Source organism: Oreochromis niloticus, linkage group LG22 (assembly GCF_001858045.2).
Source record: "Oreochromis niloticus isolate F11D_XX linkage group LG22, O_niloticus_UMD_NMBU, whole genome shotgun sequence".
Lineage (NCBI taxonomy): Eukaryota > Metazoa > Chordata > Actinopteri > Cichliformes > Cichlidae > Oreochromis > Oreochromis niloticus.
The window spans coordinates 22,053,081-22,068,264 of record NC_031985.2 but is presented as its reverse complement, the minus strand read 5'-3'; the positions used below and the strand labels follow the sequence as shown (position 1 = coordinate 22,068,264).

At 40.5% G+C, this 15,184-nt stretch overlaps 2 protein-coding genes across 7 annotated transcripts in view; both read left to right on the top strand.

Annotated features, from left to right (window-relative positions):
- LOC102078555 (uncharacterized) overlaps nt 1–2,275 on the top strand; it is a 48,312-nt gene extending 46,037 nt beyond the window's left edge. For 3 of the 6 annotated variants that reach the window (XM_019350883.2, XM_019350882.2, XM_019350884.2), the window contains one exon: nt 343–2,275. In XM_019350883.2, coding sequence (XP_019206428.1) covers nt 343–1,673 — 1,331 coding nt within the window. In that variant the 3' untranslated portion in view covers nt 1,674–2,275. The remainder of the gene's footprint in view (nt 1–342) is intronic. The other 3 variants (XR_002058042.2, XR_002058041.2, XM_019350885.2) reach the window with 2 other exon arrangements.
- Nucleotides 2,276–6,415: 4,140 nt separating this feature from the next.
- LOC102083293 (uncharacterized) lies at nt 6,416–14,517 on the top strand. The gene is made up of 13 exons (XM_005478574.4): nt 6,416–6,775; nt 9,116–9,149; nt 9,228–9,305; nt 9,395–9,537; nt 9,639–9,761; nt 9,850–9,907; nt 10,030–10,191; nt 10,330–10,380; nt 10,757–10,893; nt 11,009–11,125; nt 11,268–11,325; nt 12,410–12,475; nt 12,553–14,517. Exons 2-13 carry the CDS (start codon nt 9,140–9,142, stop codon nt 13,704–13,706), a joined length of 2,157 nt encoding a protein of 718 aa, XP_005478631.1. The 5' UTR covers nt 6,416–6,775; nt 9,116–9,139; the 3' UTR covers nt 13,707–14,517.
- The last annotated feature ends 667 nt before the right edge of the window (nt 14,518–15,184 follow it).

The following is a 15,184-nucleotide window of genomic DNA, read 5'->3' as shown; positions in this document are numbered from 1 at the left end:
ACAGTTTAACCGTGTGTTTGCGAGTGTATGATGAAATCAGCCAAGTTTTTCTCACTTTAATATCAGAGGATTTGCTCTTGACATGAAACATGAAAAACACAACTGGAGCTGTACTGTTTGTTCTATGTGGGGGTTTTTTTTTTTGTTTGTTTGGTTGGGTTTTTTTTTCCAAATCAGCATGGCATCTACATTATACTAATGTGTTTATACATTTGTAAAATTGAAATTCAGAAACTTCTCCATGGGTTTGGAGATGGAGATTTTTCGAAGACTGAAAAAGGGATTTATTTTGTTTCTGCAGGCTCTAATTGTGTGTTTCTTGTGCCATTCTATTTCTTTCAGCTCAACTCACACAGGAGCCTCAGTTAGACAAAACTCAAACAGTTGGTGACTTGGATGGGTTCAAAGAAAGACAACTCTGGAGTCCTCTTAATGTGAGCGGCTCCAGCTCGAAGGATGATCCTGTTGCCTCGCTGTTGCCCCGTCCTGGCTCATGTTTCAGCCCTAAAGAGACCTGCTATAAGCCTCCCATGCAAACAAAGCTCACGCCACCAGTCTCTGACTATCAGCAGCCTGCCCTCTGCTTGCATGTGAAACAGGAAGAGGCGCACTTGGAACCACCATGCTCTTCAGCTGCTCATCCTACTGTCAGCCAAACGCTGTCAGTGCCTCCCAGAGATCAGTGTCTTCCATCCAGGAAAAGGCCAGCTGATACATCTGTTAAAACTTGCACCGATAACCCGCTTGACGACACTTTGCTATACAAAAATGATATAGACTGGAATCTCTGTGTACACCTGATTAGTGAACTGAGAAATGCTAGAATGAAAGCTCTAGATGCTGTTGAGACTTTGGACTCGTCTGCTGCCAGTTCATCTGAAAGTGTGGAAAATAGATTGAATTTGCATACAGTGACAAAAACTCCAACTTCCTCTGCCTCATTTAAAAGCATGCCTCTGACAGGAAACCCTGCTAATGCAGGTAGTGAAAACCAACCTGTCAGTCTGAGTGGAAGCTCAGAAGGCACTTCATCTTCTCTGGACCATTTGATGACTGGAAATCCTTTTCAAGTTGAAGCTGCATCTGGTGCAAGGCCTACTACCGCCACTGTTGAGACCAAAGACCCACAGCATCCACAAGCTGTCACTGATCAAAATGCCTTTGAAAAGTTCAGCCCTGTTTTCTTTACAGACACCAGCCTTAACCCAGGACAGATCCCTCAGCCACATGCTGACTCAGAGGCTGAGAGCTCTGGAGTTGACCAGTTGCCCATCAGTACCATTGTAACCGAGAGGCCGAAGTTTATGGGACACTATACAGAACAGCACCACACCGAGGTGAACAGCAGCCATCAGGGCAGTTTCCCTACAATTTCTGGTGACAACCCCACTGCGTTTTTGGTGCCTTCAGCCGGATACGACTCATACAGCCAACTGGCTTATGTCGCAAGTTCACATCCAGGGTACGCACCGCCTCAGGCCGTATTAAGTTACACAACAGGAGAAAACCCTCAAGTTTATACTGGAGCTTTAAACCCAAGTGAAGGATACACTGCAGCGACAATCTACCCGGCAAATTTTTGTCCACAGCTGGCCATCAGCCATTCAAGTTTGCAGTTATTTGGGCAAGCTGCGGTGATGATGCAATACTACCCGTCAGTGACGAGGAGATAAGTGACTGGTTTTTGGTTTTTGTACAAAAAAATGTTGCTGTGCGTTTTGACATTTGATTTTTGTCATACTTTTTTGGTTTGGTAATAAAAAAAGAATTAATGACATATTATAAATTACTTTTATTCTTTCAAAGTAATGTTTAAATGGATAGTTTAACATGCATTTTAAAAAAAAAAAAAAAAAAAAAAAAAAAAAATCATTATCTTATACTTTATAGTTGGGCGCTAGCTATCATTAGCATTTGGAAAACCTGAGGTGCAAATTGACACTTTCACTGCCTTTTTCTCAGTATTTGTGTTCTCACTTGCACTGCTGTACAGCACATGTCCTGATCACATTTTAAGAAGCTAGATTTAGCCTGTTGAAATTCTTGTTTTGTTTTTTGTTCTGTGGTTCATTTTGAGTAAAGCGCACAGATTTTCTGTGCAAGTAGCAAAAAGTTATGTTTAAAACTGTTTGTATTCAGTATGAAGGGAGTGTCAAAATCTTGGGAAATCCCATTTATTTGTAGCTTGTTTTTAAATCTGATAATAGCAGTTTTTATATAAATTTGTAGGTTTTTATGTTTTGTTGTCTGATTTTGATTAAAAAACAAAAAAAAATGTGTTTGTTTGTATTTTTATTTTTTACCAGTTGGATGGATGGATGGATGGATGGATGGATGGATGGATAATAGATTTCAATTGTCTGATGAATAAAAGGGAGGGAAACTTGTACACTAAGGGGAGATCTGGGTATGATTGGGCACAAAGTTTAGAGGGAAGGGAGAGAGACACCTTCTCTATTTTTAATATTAAGCTTTAAACTTTCCTTTTTGATGGAGTTTAGAGTGAGTCCTGGATCAGATGACTGTGAATCCTCCCATAGGCATGCTGCAGTAGGTCTAGCCTGCTTATCTGCATGTCTCCCAGATTGCACCGTTTCTTCTTCACTCACTTAAAAAAAAACAAAAACAAAAAAAACAAAAACAAACCATTCTGCATTTTCACTCTCTTGTCCACGGTGTGCCTTTGTCCTCTCTTCCTCCCTTCACTCCCAACAGTATGCAGCAGGTGGCTGCCCCTTCCTGAACCTGGGTCTGCCACAGGTTTCTTCCTGTTGAGAGGGAGTTTTTCCTTCCTACTTTTGCCAAAGCACTTGCTCATAAGGGGTCATCTGAGATATTTTCCCAGTATTATTGTAGGGTCTTTACCTTAGAATATAAACCGCCTTGAGGTAACTCTTGTGATTTGGTGGACATAAAGTTGAGGAACTTTTTTTTTTTTTTGTTAAATGGTAAGAACCTGAACTGGACACTAACTTGTTTTGGCTTCCAGACTGAGCCATAGCAGAAAGAAGTCTGAGAGCTATATCAAAGGAAAGCTGCCTCAGTTATCTCTGCAGCAGTAGTTTTAGTTTTGTAGTCATCACAGATTTTATTATGCACTTTAAACTTTTAAAAGGCTATTCCATTCTTAAAAGTGGCAGATCTCTGGGAGAAAATGCCTTGTTGGGACATAAAGGTCATAAGTGAATGCCAACAGTAACTTGCATAACCCTGGTTTTAACCAAGGTATGTAGAAGAGTATCTCTGAAGGCACGACATGTGGAGATTTAAAAACAGATGCGCTACAGGAGCTGAAGATCTCACTGGATGTCATGCCTGTCAGCTCAGAACAGGAAACGGAGACCATTGACCACAGTGTACTGATCTTCTGAAGTCTGCTTCCAGTATGATAACACACCATGTAACAAAGCTTTTGCTCTATTGCCCTGCTATTAACAGCGTTGGTGCCTAATGAGTATGTCAGGAAGTAAGCATTCTGTATCTGAGGTAGAGCAGGCAGGTTTTTGACTGGTGATGTTATGTGTACCCACAGACGTTGACATAGATCATGTAAACTGTGTAGGGACTTGTGAAAAGACACCTTTTTTTTTTTTTCCTGGAAAGTGTACAAACGCCAGATATTAAAACTTTATACCTACATGACAGGTTGGAAATGTTAGGGGAACATACACCGTTAAAAAATAAATATATTAAAAAACAAATCAATAGAAGACATTAACTTACCTTTTGGTTTTGATGTTACTTTGAATCCAGCATTCACATGGGTTATGATTTTGGTTCTGTGTAATTTAAATGTTCCCTTAATATTTCTATTTAATTTTTTAGAGTAGAGAGTGTGTTGGGTTCAAAATATTGGGAAGAAAATACAGGAGGAATGCAAGTAACCACACTGGTCCAAAAGATGAGTTCAAGCGATGATTTTAATGAAAAACACACGCGTGGGAGACACACCCTGCAGAACATCAAAGGTGGATCTCTCAGACAATGAACAAACCAAAGGTTTTTATAGGGTCGGGTTAATACATCACCCCTTCATGCATTAAGCAGATACAATACTTGCATACGTCAAATCAAAACCACAGACCCCCAGTTAACTTTTTGACCCATTTTAAAAGAACATTAGCTTCCATCTTCCTCCAGGTGCAGTCCCCGCAACCACAGCCCTAACATAGCTGTTAGACATCCTGTACTTTCATCAAACCGTCACATACACCCACAGAAAAACTGCAACCCTAGCAAAACATGCTTAAACTTTCACCTACAAAAATGAACTCACTACTATATCTGTGTACGTGTAGGTGTGTGTATGTCTGTGCATGTGTTACTCTCGCCTTGCACCTTATTTGACCTCTCTGCTTATGCAACCAGGCTGAGGCCATCCTGTGTGTGATGATCTTAATTTGTATGTAAAATGTATAAAAATTTATTAAACAAATGTTTCAACCTAATACCACTACTTAGAACTTAATAAAAGGTATACATAGATAAAAATAATAAAAAGAAGAGAATACAAATGTATTGTAAGCGTGTGCAATCCTTCAATAACTCAGGTCATCCTCACAGTAGATTGGCTAACCAAAAGCTTGTAACCCTCAAGAGACGACTTCTTGAGTCACAACTCCTTTAAAGACACAAAAATGCAATATGTGTAAAATAATCATAGGTGCACTTGCAATGACAAATCATCATATAATTATACTGGCACCTGTAAATAAAGTAAATAAAAGTTAACCTGAAATGAATGCAAACTTTAAGGTAATATCAATAAATGCATCAATGCAAATGCTTGTTATGTGATTATGATGCAATAGCAATAACAAAATAATGAAACTGGAAATAGTAAAATGAACTGATAAAAATGGCAGGAAAAGTAACACCTCATTTCCTCACAAGCGTCAAAGCACTTTGAGACCATTCTGAAACTGCATTTTCTTTCCGCTACAGTAACACTAAAGCTAACGCTGTAGATGACGACCCAGAATGTGGAATTAAACTGAAGGCTGAATTTCTTTCTTGTGCATACTTTAAGCAGATGAACAGGACTGTGACAACTGTGCTTAATACATTCAGGTTTATCCACTTGTCCCCCTGTGGTTTTGTTTATATTGAAAATGTGAGTTATTTCTGCGTGGTAGATCCCACAGCGTGGGAAAGAGGGAAGGTCCACATGTCTGAGGCATATTGGGGGGGTTTTTCTTCAGCTTGTGACTGGCCTCCCCCACATGTGAGGTATTTGTTGGAATTTTCAGGTCAAACAAGGCCAGACCTTGGAGAACTTCACAGTACCTACTTCCTCATAAATCATGCACAGTTATAGCAACTTGGAAAAAAAACCTGCTAAATGATGACTCAGGAGTGAGATAGTGGGGTCTTACAGGTCAGAGCGACCCACTGATGATGGTAAACAGATGCCTGGAAAGTGCTGTTTTTTCATAGCTAAACTCCAGCAAGGGACGAGATCAGGATTTTCATTTTACAGAAATTAGGCTGAGTAGTTCACTTGCCATAAAAATGAGAGCTAAATTGTATGTGTGTGCTGTTCGGGAAATGAACAGTTTCCCACAGGCAAGATAGGAAATCCAGTTCTTTAGTTATATAGTATCATAGTGCATATAGAGTCATAGTATCTTTATTGTTTGCAAGCATGGACAGAAACTTGTACTGTATCCCTTATATCACAAATCAGATGTGGTAGGAATACATTTGTATCACATTTTTTACCATCCCTCAGGCTGTGTCCTTAGACTGGTCCCAGCTGGTCTAAACAGCCCCCCTCCTGTTTGCTTCGTCTCCACCAGTGTTTGTGGAAGACACAAGGTCATCCTTCTCATGAGATAACACTAAAGTATGTGCAAGGCTACTTCTGGCTTTGTTTTTAACGATATGTTAGCAGTTTCTCTACATCCTCACAGATGCAGTAACTCTACATATTACACATCACAGTCCATGCTGATTGACTACTAATATTTCAAGTTTCAGGTGGATGAAATAATGGAAAGCATGTAAATAAAACAATAGCCAACTGAAAACGGCGTATTAATGTATGTAGGCTCAAAGGATAAAAACAAGAAAGCTAATATAAGTTACAAATAAAGATTTCTCAAAGACTCATATTGAACAAATTGTACATTAGTCTTCAGTTTGGGATAATGAAATGTTTTATTTCCTCAAGCAGCTTGAAAAATCATCCTTTCACTGCTGTTTCTTTCTGTGTGCTGGGAACAGACAGGACAAACAGGACGTGTCGGACTTGTGATAAAAGATTATGACTGGAAGATGAGTTGAATTCAGTCTGAAGGGGTAAATGCATTACAAACTGCTGATGCACATAGGTGGATCGACAATAATGAAATGAGGAGAGTTGTGGCACACCTGGTCTTCCATAGCTGTTGAAGCATAGCTCTTGGCCAGCTCTCTGGAGGCAAGGGTGTTTGAAACAGTGCTGTGAAGTCACAAACTTCACGATACCTCAACGAGGAAACAAGCAGGAGAGCCCTAACTTTCTGACATTAACAGCCTGCAGCAGGATCAGCGTGTCTTTCACTTTTTTACCTTTAAAGAATGAACAGATTAGACAAAGCATGGAGGCGAAGCAGGTTAGATGCGATTGCTTGGCGTTAATTATAAAGGTGGGTGTGGCATAGACCACGTTACCACCCAGCCTAATAGCGGACGGAACAATAAATATGTGACGCCACGCTCTCTTACTGCTACCAGTGTCGTTTGAATCCACGGTTAAAGCTCACTGGGGCTGTGAGACCCTCCAGCTCCACAGGTAAGCACCCAACCTACCTGCTTCAGCATACTGCGGTATTAGACACCACGGACAAACTTTGTTATCCAGTAAGTAGCGGCTCCGCGTTTGTTTAATGTTCCTGCTCACATTGCTCCCAAAGTTAAATTAGTTCATTAGTTAAAACTGAATTTTTTTTTAGTCAACTCTGAGACAAGTCACAGCAACAAATCCTCTGATATTTTGTTCAATATGTGGACCTTTGTTTTGTGTCCTGTCCAGGACCGCAGGGTGCTGCTTTAACACAGCGGTCCCCAACCTTTTTTGCGCCACGGACCGGTTTATGCCCGACAATATTTTCACGGACCGGCCTTTAAGGTGTCGCGGATAAATACAACAAAATAAAACTAGTACCGGTACCGAAAAAAAGAAGATTTATTCATAACACAGGTGAAAAGACCCAGGAAAACCGAATTAACGATAAAAACGATTACAAAATAACGCTGAAAACCGATAAAAACCCTGAAAACCATACATTTCACACCTGAGCCTCAACTCTCGCGGCCCGGTACCAAACGACTCACGGACCGGTACCGGTCCGAGGCCCGGGGGTTGCTTTAACAGACTGACATGCAGCGCCACCTGATGATGACAGTGTAACTGCAGCTGGATTTTTCCCCAGCTTTCTTTCAGCTTTATTTCAAGGAGTTTTACAAAACTTCTGAATTCTGAAACTAATATATTTCTACAAATAAGGATTGTTTTTAATACTTGGATGAAAATCTTGTGTTTGATGTTTTTAACCCATGGGCATCATCAGCTGCTGTGTTCAGTTTCTTGAGATGTTCTGCTTGGTCTTTACTGCAGCCACCTCCAGTTACTGGTTGAGATCAGTTGACTTGTGTGGAGTTATGTTATAGTGTGATTGTATTAGCTTGCTGCATTAAATAGATTAATAATATTATCTAGCTACATTGTAGTATGAGCGTATTATCTTAGGGTCAGGCCTTTGTGCACAGACAGCCTTCTGTGTGTAGCTGTAGGAGGGAAAATGGTCAGAGAGAGAACCGCATTTACAGGAAATGGTGCAGAAAAAGCAGCACTACCGGCTGTCTAACACATCTGGATAAGTATAGATAAAGATAAGTATAGAGTGGAAAGCAGAACTAGGTAGCGACACTTAATGTGCCTAAAGAGTTCATTTAAAAGCCACCTGCATAGATATAAAATGAGGGCATGTGCAGGGAAACAGAAGTTGGGGAGGATAACCATGCAAGGAGGTGTTTTTAGTGAAACTTCGCATGAATAATGGGGCAACAACACAGAGTACTAAGCATACAGGAAAAGCAGGTGTGAAAGAAGAAATCTGGTAAGAAATACTATATAAGTAACAGACTGAGGGAGCACCCCTTGGATCTGCAGGAGGCTTCGCGCTGTGCACATCTCCCATGTACATGGTGAATAAAGATTGGATTGAAGCGTTCTGTCTCGAGTTGTTTCTTTTACCAGGTCAGAATCCAAGAATCGGGGAGGGACAGTCGGTCTGACACTTGCCTTGTTCCCTTCTTCTTTTGAAAACCTCTCGGAGGATCTCAGAGCAGCCCTTCTGCCGTCGGTCTCAGACCACTTCGAAGAACTAGCTTCCCCTGCAGCCTTTTATTTCTGTGACACATAGGTTACACAAACACCCATTGTTTGTGTTTGGGGGTGCATTTGTGTGATCTCCTGCTCACCAAAAGGGTCATAAAGGCAGGAAGTTTACTAAACAAGAAAACAGAACCTTCACCTAGGATGTGCCTATAATAAAACACTACAGCCTCCCCCACCATTCAACAGACTGGGGAGGGAGGGAGAAACAAAGGAATGTCTTTGATGAACTAAGACTTACAAATTTAAGTACAATAATGGCAACATTTAACAATTTGACTCCAACACTTTCATGCTCTAATTTCAGTTGTGAAGAAAATATAGGTTTATAACATTGGCAAATCATTGCATTTTTATTTATATTTTACTAATAAAAAAAACTTGTTATGCTTAAGAACTTGTGTGTATTTACAGCATGCAGAGTTTTTTGAATTGGGTTTATAATTTGTTCCCGTTCCCTTAGTTGAATCTATAAAAATGCCAACGATGACGCACCTCGATTGGCAAAAATAGTATTTTTGTACCAACAAGGAGATTCCCAAAGATTGATTAGCCAACACACACACACACACACACACACACACACACACACACACACACACACACACACACACACACACAGTGTGGGGATCCCCCTCCCTACCAGGAGACATCTCCCGTGTCTCCACCATAACTCTGCATGAGGTGGACAAACCAGCATTGCCTTGAAACTTAAACTCCATCTTGGGTTTTCAGGTGGTGTTTTTCTACAGTTGCAGCATGCAGGAAGGTAAGTCATGTCTTCTACTAACTGTATGTAAACCTGCTGCATTTGCCCATTCTTTTTCTGTAATTCCTCCATTTGTAGGTGTTTTAAGAAGAAGCCAGCTGCTGGATTCTCTGAAGGCGTACCTGAGCAACAAGGGGAGGCTACAACCCATAATAGGTGTGCTGCAGCAAATCCCACTTTTAGTGTGTAAACGGTTCTTTATTCAATGTGTGTTGAAGTAATATGTGTTTTTAATGTGCACTTAGGCTTGGGCTGCATTACAGAATGTGTGAAGGCTGGTGCATGGAGCACAGAAGCGCTGTACGTGTGTGGGGCGTGCATGTGTTGCCTCAGTAAGGCTGACATGCGTAACCACATACTGGGAAGTCTCCACAGATTCAACTACATTGTAAGTAGTACTGGAGAAGGATTGGTGATAGCAGATCATGTGCTGCGTTGGATTTTACTAACAGATTATGTTTTGTTTTGTTTTGTTTTGTTTTTTAACAGAAAACCTGGCACCCTCAGTTGGTATCTAAATGGCAGGACAGCTCCGACCTGTCCAAGCTGGCGTGGCCGCTGATGGAGATGGCCAAGAAGCTTGAGGAAAAAGAGGGACCGGGAGACATCCAGGTCTGTTGCTTTTATTGTGTATGCTTTGTAGTCATAAACTGCAAATTATTGTGGATGCTCATATATATTTTTGCACCTTCATACGAAGTTGTTAGAGGTTGAAGATGGTGTATACCGGAGGATGGAAACATCCAGTGAAAATGACGGTCAGTGAATGTTTGACTGTTCTTTCCCCATCTCATTATTTTTATGTTTTTTGGCAATTTTTCTGCATGCACGTGATTATTTTTGCCTTCATAAGTATCTTTTTATCTCTCTGATACTGCAGCAGTAACTCTCATAGGTTCCTTAAGAGATGCACAGGGTGAAACTGAGAGTTATCCAGAGACTATAGCTTTGCACTATCCCACCAAATCCCAGAGGATTGTAGTGTTTGCACAGAACCAGCCCACATGGTCCAAGAAATCCTTCAAGGCTGACACAAACTCAGGCAAGATCTCAGCGCACACTAACAAGCAAGCACCGCAGCTGATACATGCAAACTTTGATCCTTCTGTTAAGTCAGAGGTCTACTTAGTCAACCCGTTCACACCCCAGTTGGATTCTCCCGAACCCTTTGTGTTTTCAGAGCACATCAGCAGCTTTCCTGATGACTACACAGGAACCAAGACTCTCATCGGTGAGTACACACAAAGAATGGCATCAACAGAGTTAAAAAACAAAAAATAAGTGAATAATTGAAGTTGCACAGTTGTGGCGGACTGCAAACTCGTTCATGTGCCTCTCCAGTAAAGTTTCTCGTCTCACAGTCCAACTCCAGTCTCGAACCGCAGCTGGTGATCATAGTCCTTGTTCTGCTTTGAAACAAACATGAACTGTCTTTTCCCCATGAAATGGAAATGTTCTTTATTTTTTGTGTATGGATTACACAAGCTACTGAGTGTACTCCCGTCTCCAGCTACTCATCCATCTTCTAAAACGTGCCAGAAAAGAGATTTATTTTCTAAAATGTCTAACTGTTGATTTAAAAAGCTGCTTCTTCATGTTTTCAATAGGTCTCGACTGTGTGGCCGAGTATAGAAGTGAAGATGGCTGCTCATACTGTTTCTTATGCCACTGCTGCCGCATCAAATCCAACAAGAAGGACATCACTGAACACCTGACCAGCTCCTCACATCTCATCAACTACCTGGTCTGTTTGTTCTGGATCAGTTATCAGAATGGACTATAGCAAACGTTCTTTAGTATTATGCATGCAAAAAGCGAGGTAAGTATAGTTTAAAGTTAGTGAATATACATTTTTATAGATGGAAACTCATCCTGAGGAGGTGGAGAAGGTGACTGTGGAGCTTAAAGACAAACCTCACCTTCTTCAGTCTCTGGCAAAGAAAGTGGAGCGAGAAACGGGCCGAGGAGAGTTGAAGGTATCCTTTTTTTCTTTGCAGCACAGAATTTCCTGCTGGGATTGTGCCGCATGTGACGTGTTTCTCAGTGTCTTTTCCCCCAAACAGTCTTGGTTTCACCTGTACTTGTCTGTCTTGTAGTTTATAAACCTCTCGTTCTCAGGTAGTACATGTTCCAGAAAACCTTTGTGCGCTACTCACTGGCAAAAGTTACCACTGGTGTAAGTATAGGTTATTTTTCTTAGAAATATATTTTTTTTATTTTATTTTTTTTTATTTTTTAAGGGGGGAGGAAAAAAAAAAAAAAAAAAAAGGAGGAGGAGTTTACATCCACTCATCCTGGGCATGAATATCATGGCAATTCTGGGCTTTTAATGATTTCTTTGAGCTGTTCTTTTTCCAGGGTGGAATGATGGAGTGATTGATTCTTTGAGTTCATTTAAATCTGTTTGTTTCCTGGCACAGACTTTTAAGCGTAGTCCACAAATTTTCAAATTGGTTGAGGTCGGGACTTTCGGGAAGGCCATTCCAGCAGCTTAATATTAGCCTGCTTTATCCACCCCAAAACCAATTTTTATTTAATTTTTGAACCATTATATTATTGGCACATCTAACTGTGTTCAATTTGAACCGTCTAGCTGTTAATTTGAGGTGAAGTTGAAATATTTGCTACCACCACAATACTTGAAAGTTGGTGCCGTGCTCTCAGGTTCGAAAACCTCACCTTTATAGCTGCAAACGGCTCAATCTTTCTGACCATAAAACTTTATGGTTTTATGTTCAGCTTGAAGGTGTCAATTTTTGGAGCACAGGTTTCTTTCATGCAGTATAAACCTGTGGACGGTGACTCGGGTATTCCTGGGTCATTCCTGAACAACCCAACCAATTTAAAAATGTTAAAAGACGTCGTGGAACCTTTAACGCCACTTAATTAAAAAATTAAGCCAGTGTATGTATATTTATACAACTTTATACTTATGTGTACAGTTATGCTATAACTGGATTTTTACAGAGAAGTGTAACTTTTATGCCTTCTGAATTTTGCCTGAATCACATTTTGTCAGTGTATCTTTGGCACTCACCATACACGGTCAAATTTCTCACTTTAGCTGGAGTGTGTCCTTTGTTCAGTGCCGTTTCCCACTTGTCAGGGATGTCAGCTATGCACAGTTTTGTGCAGCGTCTCTCTAGATTTGCTTGTATTCATTAATGCCCACTTGAATACATTTCTTTCCACCCAGTGTTCCTTGCATTTCTTTCTTTTTTTTTTTTGTATGCCACTGTATTGTTTTGGATATTTTCCAGGCATAAAGATGCTGCAATGTGGATGGAAAGGTGCTGACATTAAAAAAAAGGGAATAGCTGCCAAAGGTGTGTATCTTTGCAAGCTAGAGTTCACACTTTCTTAGCAGACTGCTTTTAACTTATTCCTTTTCTTTATTTTTAAGGGCTGAGCATGAACCAGACATCCGCTGAAGGCATGCCAGAGAAATGCACTTTAATGAAGTCAAAGAGGAAGAAAAGAGTAAAAGCAAAGAGGAGGACTGGTTTTAATGTCAGCCTGCCTATTGCCGAAGGTTTATTACTGCTGAAGAGGACGTCTTTCAGCAGGGACGGCCTCCCTCCGTCAGCTACATCGTCTCCCTTTAATTTAGATCTCACATCCTCCCCGGGGTCAGAGATTGTGGAGTTAGACTGTGATGGTATATCATCTGAATTTAACCATGCAGAAACCTCACCACTACAGCACAACCCCTGTGATGGAGGTGCAGAGACTGGTGGGTACACGCCAGAAGGAAACTTTACAATCCCCCATTTTCAAAACCGAGATGGTTGTGTCCGTGACGGTGTGCACTTCAGTCAGTCTGAAGACATAACAGGGAGAAACGACTATATTTACTGGAAAATAAGGGAGAACGGGCATCATGTCGGCCAAGAAAAGTCAGCCGAGATATCTTATAAAAAGTGGGAAAATGAAGAGATGCATAATGAAGCAGTGTTTCCTGCTGTGGCATCTTCCTCTAACTCTTCCTACGGACATGGGGAGTGTTGGACTGAGCAGGGGTATAAGCCAGCTGCAGAGGATAAGAATGGAACAAGAGAGCAGGGTTTGAGAGAAGAGGCACACAAAGACCTCGGCATAGACGCTGGTCCACATTATTACCAACAACACTTTCAGAATCCGCACATGCCGTGCGTTAATGCAAGTCTTCAGACAGGCAGTGTAAGTGGGTATCATGATGTGTGTGGTCATCTGGGTCCTTATATAAATAGTGCTGGTGTGAACATGCTAACTCAACCAGTAGATCCCTGTGTGTACAGCAGCAGCATTGCACAGTACACAGCGCTCACCAATGACTGTACACAGGCAGCTTCACACAATTATGGGATACCGACTACAGCTTATGAAGCCAGCCAAGGACAGCGTGGGTGGATATATTACCCCAGCTACAACACTGGCCCTCTGGCAAACCCTGGCCAGCACTTTCTCCCTCCGGTCTGCAGCAGTGGTACGGCCTGGAGTCTAACACACTCTTATGCCTTCAGCCAACCTTATAAACCTCAGTGTGCTGCGTCCCACACTGATCTGTATTTCAGCTGAATCAAATCACATTTGGATGGTCCAGTGGGGGATTTACTTGCAATGTGACATTTTTTTATTATAATTCTGCTGATTTCTGTAATGAATGGGAGCCTGCTGATGGAGGTGCAGTTATATAAGCAGTGTCAGTAAATTTTTTTTTTTTTTTTTTTTTTTTTTTTTTGTCTGCTGGGACTTTTTGGTTTAAACTTTGTGGAGACTGAAAGTCAAAGAGCACCAATGAGGTGAAACAGCACTCCTTATCCACTATTCTTTTATTGTGTTTCGTTATGTTTTGTTGTGAAGTTGTTCAGACTGGCTATTTGTTTTCTGTTTTTGACCATTACAGCAGTTTTTTTTTTTTTTTTTTTTTTTTTAATCTACATTTATGCCTTTTTAACTCCAGAAAACAAGAGAAATGTGTGAAACATCACATTAGGTTTAAGTGGATTTACTGGATTTTTTTTAGGAGAAATATTGAGATATGTTTGTGCTTTTTAATTTCATAAAACCAGTCAGTTTTTAAAACGGTTCTGACCTGTGCGGCTGATTTTTTTTTTTTTTTTTTTTTTTTTTTGCACCAGTAGAGTTTGAACTTTAACCAAATATGTGACCAAATATTGTTTTCCTTGCAGGTTCAAACAAAAGAGTTTATTGTTATTTTTCCTTTCAAGCAGTCACTGTAAGTTATGTAATGTCCTGTGGTGTAATACTCACAAGCTTGCTCAAATTCAGCGAGGAAACACAAACTTTTTCCACTCAACGATTAATCCAGATCACTGTAAAGAGCCAGTCTTACTGTAAATATTAAAAACATGTTAATGGTTCTGTGTTTGCTTTGGAGTAAGTTTGACTCTGTAGTGCTGTGAAAAACAAAGTATGCCCATTATTCAATACCTTGCAGAACCACGTTTACCAGCAATAATGTAGTGGCTTTCTGCGCAAGCTCATCGTTTCAGTTGATTGTGGCATTGTGTTAACACAGATCAGTTGCCTACCAGTAAATTGCCAAAACTTCTGCTTATATAGAGGTGCTCACACTTGCTAAAGATCAGTTAATCAAGTGCATTTGGTTAGCAGCACCTGGCTCCTATGGAAACCGCATGTACTGAATTTGTCTTACAGTCCTGTGAAAAAAAGTTTTCACAGGACTGTAAGTGTGAGCTATCTGTGAATGTGAATCACAATTCCAGTAAATCCAGGTAATGCTAGATAGTAACTAATTTCTATATGCACAGAATATTTATTATGAACAATGAATTCTTAAAAAAATACATTATGTTAATGTTTATGCAGATGCATGCAAACTCTGGGCAATAGATTGGAACAGGAACAACACATATCATGTACTTCCCAGTATTGAACTAACAACTTTAAATTATGTGCATATGACTGACAGCACAAAATTCATAAATGTGAGGGCAGGAATAGAAGTCAAACTGTGAGGCTGCAAGAATGATTGTACAAAAGAGGTGGTCACAAAGAAAATAAACACAGGT

Bases quoted from the DNA above. Each gene is read 5' to 3' on its own strand.
- LOC102083293 (XM_005478574.4), top strand. The intron at 9,538-9,638 runs GTAAGTAGTACT...GTTTTTTAACAG, and splicing joins TCCACAGATTCAACTACATT to AAAACCTGGCACCCTCAGTT. The intron at 10,381-10,756 runs GTGAGTACACAC...TGTTTTCAATAG, and splicing joins AGGAACCAAGACTCTCATCG to GTCTCGACTGTGTGGCCGAG.